Below are 8,311 nucleotides of genomic sequence, written 5' to 3' on the forward strand. Positions count from 1 at the left end.
TTATATCCAAGAACTTAGCTGATACAAAGCTATAAGGTTGCACCCGACCAAATCCAATAGGAACCATTTGGTTGAGTTCCATTATAAAAAAATATTGATTCTTGATTCAGTTCCAACAAAGATGTAACATGATGAACTTGTAATTTTTACTTTTACAAATGACTTTGACGGTGTGAGAAAAATGAAAAGGCAAAAATGGGGACAAGGTGAGTCTTACCTTTAAATTTGCATATTTAAAACAACACATTAACTTATAATAAAATAATTAAGATCGAAATAGAGGAATATAATGGTTAACATAGGAGATGGCCGAACATACACATCTCGAGGGTCTAGTATTATTTAATTCACATGGGACTTGTGCACTTTGTGAGGGCCGGTCACTCCGGGTGTCAAATATTTTCGGGCAAAGTGGCATTTTCCAAATAATTATATTCATTTTAAGAATTTTTCTTTGGCTATCTATTTGAGTCCTTAGCGATTTTCATTTCTAAAATATTCATTGTACATTCGATTGCAAGATCTTCAAAACGATAACAACATCCTAACAGTTAATATATATACCCTGAAAATGATCTAAAATAGGTAATGACTATAAATTAGATTTATTAAACCTACCATTTTTAAGTCATTTTAGCAACCTTACCGTTTATCATTTTACAAATCGTAAAGTGCATCACAAAGTTCGCTAGGAGCACTTTAAAATGGTGACAAGAACATTTCCCAACATCTAAGAATTATTTTTGTTGTGTAAATTGGCTCGATAAAATGAATTGCAACATTTTCTTTTCTTATTTTGTTTTCTATTAAGTTTTTATGGTTTTATTTTACTAGAGAAAATATTAAAAAAAATAAAGACAATATTAAAAAAAATAAATTCTAAAAACCTCGTTGTATTGCAAGAACAAAGAATGAACCCTCACCCACTCCCTCGCGCGCGCTCTCTCTCTGTCTCTCTCTCTCGATTTCGACTCCCAAACCCTTCCCCCATTCCACCCAACTCTACTCACGCAGAGATCATCAACGAGACGCTACGCACCGAATCACACATCCGCTTTTTCCCCAAATCAGCCATTCTCAATCCCCCTTCTCAGATTTGCAGGTTTACATCATAATAATCCCCTCTTAAATCTAGTGAATTTATCCACTTATATGAATTATTATTGATGCCTTTTAGTTTAGCTTTCGTGACCATACTTGTGGTTTGGATTATGGTTTTAATGCAGATGCAATTAATAAAGTGGGAAATGGTCGTAAAACCCATGTTCGTGTGGTGGCGCTAGCATGCACCTCGTAATTTACGTGTTGGTGGCGGTGGTGGATGGATAGATTGTTTCTGATTTGTTAATTTTAGTGGTTTGAATAATTATTGAGATGTCGAATCAAGTGGTGGAGGTGAAGCGAGATGCGGTCTCGCCATGCATGACATGCCCAATCTGCCACAAGCTCTTCCGCGATGCCACCACTATTATCGAATGTCTTCACACATGTGAGTATACTCCTGTCATTGTGTAATTCTTTGGAATTTCTATAATTCGAATTGTTTGGAATTCTATAATCGCTATGAATTTCGTGATAAATCATTGCCGACTTGTGGTCAGTGCTCTTCTGTGATCTGTTTTTCGTGTCGTGGCATCTGGGTTTGGGCCTTGAATTATTGCCAATTTTGCACGTTAATGATTTGGGCATCGAAGATATTTTTATGGGTCGTTCTAATTTTCCGTGTTTTTATAAGTTTGAATTTTTTTCTGTATTTATGGAAATTTTGTATACTCAGTGAGATACCTTTCTTATCTGACTACTGCAGTACGAGTAAGTGGTGTGTGAGCAATCCATTAGCCTAAGGATTTTATTTTATTTTATTTTTCTTGAAAATTCGAACAGGTGATGAACAAGCATTGATACCAGGACTTATCCCACTCTATCCCTGCTTCATATCGTAAATATTGCATACCATATATATTAATGATTGAGTCGAAATAGAGCTACAAGCATACTCAATTACTTCCTCTACGCGGGAATGCTTCTACAAATTCAATTATTATGTTTTCACCAAGCATTTTAAATTTTTGGATGAGTAATCTAATATTTTTGCCTTTGGATACTATCTAGTTTGCAGGAAATGCATATATAAGAAACTATCAGATGAGGAAATGGAATGCTGTCCAATATGTAACATTCACTTAGGATGTGTTCCATTGGAGAAGTTGAGGTCAAATACTTCTAACTTATTTTCTGTTGCTGTTTATTTCTTGCGCACACACTCTCAGCTGAAGGACAATGTTGGTTTGAGCATTCACTTTGAATTGCCCAAAATCATTTTCCGATACCTTCGAAACACTCATTTATCGTATAGTTGAAAAGCCTTCTGGATTCTGGAGCTCGTAACTGAGTATTATTTTTTCCTTTGTTTCATTTTTCATTCACATCTTTGTTGAAGTTACAAAACCAAGCCTATTTTTCATAGATGGAAGAAACTTTTGGGATACAATTGAACTCATATTACCTTCATTGTCCAGGACTAAGTTCTTCAAGAAATTGTATGCGCAAATTTAGCTGTGCTCAACTTTGGAAATTTCAAATGTTTGAGGATGTTGATCGTGCTGTAGTTCTGCAAAATAAAGAAGAAAAAGATCATTAAGAGAATTAATATAGGCATATTAAGAACGAAACATGTAATGGTCAAGGTCTATATTCACTTCTATTCATTAGTATATAAGAATTAATGGTATATATGCTATTGCACTGGAATTTTTTGCAAGCGGATGCAATTTTTCTCATTTATTGTATTCCTGTCTAAGAGAATTGTATTGTTGAACTTTTTATTTCGATTGTTGATAGTCTAATAACTTCGAGTATAAATTAAACAGCTATCAACCCCATAGGTACTTATAAGTAGCATTAAGCTCTGAATTTAAAGGAGTTCATAGCTTGTTTGTTTACACACTTCATCAGCAATTAAAAGTTTATGCTTGTCTTAGCATGTGGAAGTGCATTAATGTGTATGTTGTATTATAAGTATAAAACTTGAAATTTGTATATCAGGCCCGATCATAAATTGCAAGATGTAAGGGCAAAGATATTTCCTTCTAAGAGAAAGGTAAACGCACATGAAGTGGTGACTTCAGTTCCATTACCTGCAAAGAGAAAGGAGAGGTCACTCTCTTCGCTGGTGGTCAGTGCTCCTAGAGCATCAGCACAAAGTGGAATGACAGGAAAAAGATCAAAATCTATTGCAGGAAAAGCATTAAGAAATTCCAGTTTTGCGAAAAAGAAAGCTTTTGACAAAGATGAAGACTCAGTGGAAGACCACCCTGAAAGCTCTAAGTCACCTGAGACTCTAAACAAATTTTCTCAAAATACCAGGCTGGTAAGGGAAATATACCTGACAGTTACATATATTGCCTTGATTTTAGGATTCCACCTGCCTTTTGTCTACACCTTATGCACATTTCTCAAATACCATTCTTCGCGCTCACTGATGTTGCTGGTACAGAACCCTAATGCTGCTGAGACGTCTAGTGGACTTAGTCCTGATGAAGGAAGAGAGAGTGGTTCTGAACCATGGAAAGGGAAAGTTGATCTTTGGAAGCCCTTGAATTGTTTGGTGGAAGCAGCAAATAGGAGTAAATCTTCTCTGTTGGCCCCACAAGGATCTGTTGCTAAGTTGGAATCTATACATTCCCATGATAACAAAGGAATCGTCCGTAAAACGAAAAACAAGGAACCAGGGACAAAGTCAAAAGTTCAACATGACAAGATTGGCAAAGACCGTGACCATGGGCAATCAGAAAAACCTAAAAAAATGCGTAGGATCCAGCAGAAGAAGGCACATTATTTTGGAGAATTTAGAATAGAACCCCAGAACCTGCTCAATGCTGCCTTTGCTATCTGTGAAAAAAGAAATAATCCAATTTGGTTCTCTTTAATAGCGTCTGATGACCAGTAAGCATTTACTTCTAATAAAGGGATCTTATCTTCTGAATAGACTGAATGCTCTTCTATATATTATCTCTCTTTTTTCTTTTTTCTTTTTGCTTATTTACTGTGATGTGTTTTCTTAGGGAAGGAGATGCACACTTACCACAAATTTCTGCAAGTTACTTGAGGATAAAGTAAGTTCTCGTTTGCTTCATTTCATTCTGGCTAAGTTATGATTGACATTCTTAAATCAAGAAATTTACATCTTGTGATGTTATTGTCCACCAGAAATGTCTTGATTTAGTGACTCGTGTCTTCATAAATTATGATACCTTTTTGTTTATTGAAGGTATTCATTTGCAAATGAAAGAAAGGTGCTCATTACTATGAATGCATGGGAATTTCACAAATATTCTATTTGTTATTTTTACTACTATTTCGAGTTTATAGCACCCTATTCCTGCTGGTTTTTTCTGTTTCCACCTGTCATAACTGGTAACTGTTCTCCAGACTACGATGATATGATGCAGTTCTCCAACCCTTTTCATGGTCCAGCTGGAAAGTATAGTCATATGATCACAACAATGTGTCATTTATGGAGTTTTATGAGTCAAAATGAATTGATGATGCCTCTGTATGTTGCAGTATTAAAGTTCATGAAATAGAAAGAAAAGAACTCTTTATCTGACAGATTATGGCTGAAATACCATCTTTCTGTTCATTTCTGCTTCGTTCTTCACAGGGATGGGAGCATACCAGTTTCTTTGATCCGTAAGTACCTGAAGAGGAAATTGGATCTTATAAGTGAAGATGAGGTAAGCAATCCCATCCCTTCTAATTAATAAGCAGCGGCTTCTATTTTCGCAAATGTTAAATTTAATTAGCCACAATGGCTAAACGTTAAATTTGTACGTAGTAGAAGCTACAATGGCTTACCGAGCCGGAAAATATGTTTTCTTCATGATTCTTAATTGGTCTTTAATAGCAATTAGCATCTGCAAAGTCATTTGCAGCAATGAGCTTAGATGGTGATTCTTTCGCTTTTCACTTTGTAGGTTGAAATCAAATGCATGGGACAGTCGGTTGTCCCCACATTGACACTAAATAATCTAGTTGATATGTGGCTTCAAACAACTACTTCAGAAAGAGTATCAGCCACTACTGGTTCATCAGCAAAGGATTTTGTGATGGTATTAAGCTACGCTCGCAAAATTCCCAATCCTTGAAAGTTTATCTCTTAGAGTCCCTTATAAGTATCAATTGCAATTACTAGCCCAGTATGCCTGTCGGGAGCCTGTAATGAGATTTGTAATTTCTTGAAACCCTATTCCTACTAGAGGCCTGAGCACATTCCCATAAGTTGCATAGAAACAGAGGAGCTGGAGAATTTGTTCCCTAGAAAAGAGGCTTTAGTAATGTTTTATTCATATTTGGACGGATGAGTGCACTGGAGTTCTTGTATCTGTTCTGTTATAGGTGCATTTTCAACTCTCTATATTCTTCTACAATCTTGGACCTTGACAATGTAATAATAGAAGTATTCTAAGTTTTGTTGTGTGTGTTCTGAACTTCTACCTGTTTTGTTGGTGCTCGAATTGAGATAGTGTGCCCGTTTGACGGGCCTTTGAAAAGTCAAAGTTACTTTTGAGATTAAAAAGCTATTTTTGAACTTTCTTGGATAAATCTTTAATGTTCTTACACATCTACATATTTAAAAAAAGGAAAAAAGAAAAAAGAAAAAAGAAAAAGGGCAGCCACACACACACTAATGTTACGTTTGGTCAAGTGGACTCGACATAATAAACAAGGTAATGTATTAAAATCTCGATAATTATTGTCCAATCTAATTCGGTACTGCACACCAAACAATGCTTAAAGTGTATAAAAACATAAAACATTTACAATACATCTATTTTTCTTCAAACGCCTAAATTGTTACATATCATGAAAGAACCTATAAGTATTTGTATCTAATATGATGAATCTGACTGCACCTATACAGCCCAATACTGCAACTATTGAGAACCAAATGGCGATCGCAATGTTCAGTAATAGCACTGGAAACCTAAGTTTCGTGTTTGATGGTATTCTCCCAGCTTTTATATGTGCCAAAACTGGGAATACAAAGTCTAATGGAGTGAAACCAATAGCTCCACAAATCGAAACAAAATCCCCAAAGAAAGGCATGGCCGAGGCAACTAATGTTACAAGTCCCATGTAAATTGATGTATAAAATAAACGACGTAGAAATTGTACGATCACAAGGCGGCTGTTTAGTTCTTTGGATAGAATTTTTCCCTCGAAATATGCATATGTCGGTCTACAATATATCTGCACAAGCCATACACAATATGCCATGTTAGTTTCCGTCTAACCCTATGAATGGACACCTCTTTAGGTCTAATTTAATCGTCAAAAATTTTGATGGTCATGGTATGAAATGACATAGAATATTACCTGATAACAACCGGATATTTGAATTACTGCGAAAAGATTTGCCATAACAGTTGTCCATCTAGGCGTCGTAAGAGAAGCTACAATATAAGGCTCGACTTCTGAACCGAACGCCCAATAGCCACAGAAGGCTAATTGCCAGTAACTTAAAACAATGACAGTGTATGCTGCTGATACACCCTTGTACATATTCTTTCTTACAGGCTTCCTCACTGTACTCTAGCAAAATAAGCAGAAAAAATAATTCAAAAATGTTCCAAGTATTCATGAAAATTGCAGTATCAATTTCTCTTGATTCAAGGATAAATTGTTTTACTTGTATTTCTGGAAGCATTGCATCTCCAAATGAAAAGGCAATCGCACCAAGAGCATTGAAGGCTTTAAACACTTTAGCAGATGAGCTACCTTGTAGACTGTAACTAACAGAATTTCGATCCATTGTTCTCCCTACAAAATGTTGATGATTCGTCACTTTTTGAATCCTAGTTGGATACTTGGATGATCCGATGTGCAATTTTAAGTCACAAGGATTTTACATGATTCAGTCCGTGGGTGAAGAAAAGAAGAACTTCGCTAAGGAGAATATGAGAGTTCGAAGGAGGACATTGAACTTGTTAAGGAATAAGGGTTTGACCTTTTAAGATAAAACCTCAAATCATAACATGGTATCATAGTCCATTAAGCTCTAACGAGCAATTTGATTCAATTAAGACTCAAAAAATGAGCATGCGAATTTCAAGATTGGTTTGCTCAAACAATCCCAAAGCCTCACCACAAGACAGTTATTATGCCTCTTGGATTTCTTCAAAGTAAGAAAGGCCTATCCTATAACAAGTGGGAGACAAAATTTAGAACTCCATATGAAAGACTTACCATTATAAATTGTTACACCAATGGTTGTAGCAGCAAAACCTATCGTGCTGAGAGTACACATCGCATTAATCCATCTCAATGAATGGATATTCGGTAGTTGCGACAGAAAAAGTTCGAATGCCCCAAAGAAAATAATGAAATGCTGCAATGTTAAGGTACCATTGGGATGGTAGTACTTGTATACTGCCTGTGGACATAAACAGAAAAATAATGTGCTCTACTTAATTTCGACCTATAATTGATTTCATTTTCTGATGTGAATCAATTAAGTTGTTTAGGTTTCAACCTTTAGGCTGGTTCCAGCAGCAATTTGGATGGCAATGTTATTGCCCAAAGAAGCCACCTGCTGAAAAAATGCAACAGACCAGTAACCCCATGATCCTTCAATATCAGAAAAGATTAGTGTAGTCAAGTAAAATTCCAAGAAGGGATTCATTTCATAATCAAATATGTTACGCGAGGAACAGCTTGAACAGCTTAAACTTTTAAACGAGATAAGTCGAGTGAAACCAACCGTAAATACTCCGAGCAAGATGCCGATAAGTGGTGTGCTTATTCCCATCCCATCTCCAAAGAGAAGCAATCAACAGGCTAGAATACCAAGTAGCAATTGTCCCTCCCACCAAACTAGAAACACCTACATCCCAGAACACTTAAAATCACAGTTGAAAAAATTGATTAACACATCATCAAATTGTGAGCAATTACCAAGTGGCCAGCCGAGAGAGGCCACGGCGAAAGGTAGGGGAGCATAGGCGGCCGGGGTGGCGATGGTGGTGGCGACGTGAAAAGCAGCATGTCTCCATGTGCCTCTAGCTTCATCTTCTTCATGCCCATTAAAATATCTTGTCTCATCTGTTCCTTGTAATGGTTCTTGCGGGTTTGTTTCTTGATCCTCATCGCGTATACTATTTTCAGAATTCTCAGCTGCCATGTTTTGGGACTTGCGAAAACTTACAAGGATAACAAATATTGAAAGTCCAAGTTGTGGAGTGTACATGTACAAATAGAAAAACTCTTTGACTTGCTTGTCTATGGCGGAAATTGGGAAATTGAACACTCC

The 8,311-nt window shown here is 36.4% G+C and overlaps 2 protein-coding genes across 3 annotated transcripts; one reads left to right on the plus strand and one right to left on the minus strand.

The window, feature by feature from the left end:
* The first annotated feature begins 904 nt into the window (after window positions 1–904).
* Window positions 905–5,493, plus strand: LOC111411847 (E3 ubiquitin protein ligase DRIP2-like). Of its 2 annotated transcripts, XM_023042479.1 has the most exons (8): window positions 905–1,102; window positions 1,227–1,489; window positions 2,113–2,212; window positions 3,046–3,370; window positions 3,497–3,945; window positions 4,065–4,115; window positions 4,664–4,736; window positions 4,977–5,493. In XM_023042479.1, the coding sequence occupies exons 2-8, from the start codon at window positions 1,375–1,377 to the stop codon at window positions 5,145–5,147; spliced, it is 1,284 nt and encodes a 427-aa protein (XP_022898247.1). In that variant the 5' UTR covers window positions 905–1,102; window positions 1,227–1,374; the 3' UTR covers window positions 5,148–5,493. The 2 variants fall into 2 exon arrangements, with proteins under 2 accessions (XP_022898247.1, XP_022898249.1); XM_023042481.1 differs by lacking the exons at window positions 4,664–4,736; window positions 4,977–5,493 and adding an exon at window positions 4,432–4,657.
* A 283-nt stretch (window positions 5,494–5,776) lies between these two features.
* On the minus strand, window positions 5,777–8,311 carry LOC111411848 (GABA transporter 1-like). Its single transcript, XM_023042482.1, has 7 exons — window positions 7,957–8,311; window positions 7,763–7,885; window positions 7,535–7,629; window positions 7,249–7,435; window positions 6,692–6,822; window positions 6,379–6,594; window positions 5,777–6,252 (listed from the first exon to the last, which is right to left on the minus strand). The coding sequence occupies exons 1-7, from the start codon at window positions 8,246–8,248 to the stop codon at window positions 5,857–5,859; spliced, it is 1,440 nt and encodes a 479-aa protein (XP_022898250.1). The 5' UTR covers window positions 8,249–8,311; the 3' UTR covers window positions 5,777–5,856.

This window comes from Olea europaea, chromosome 16 (assembly GCF_002742605.1).
Source record: "Olea europaea var. sylvestris chromosome 16, O_europaea_v1, whole genome shotgun sequence".
Lineage (NCBI taxonomy): Eukaryota > Viridiplantae > Streptophyta > Magnoliopsida > Lamiales > Oleaceae > Olea > Olea europaea.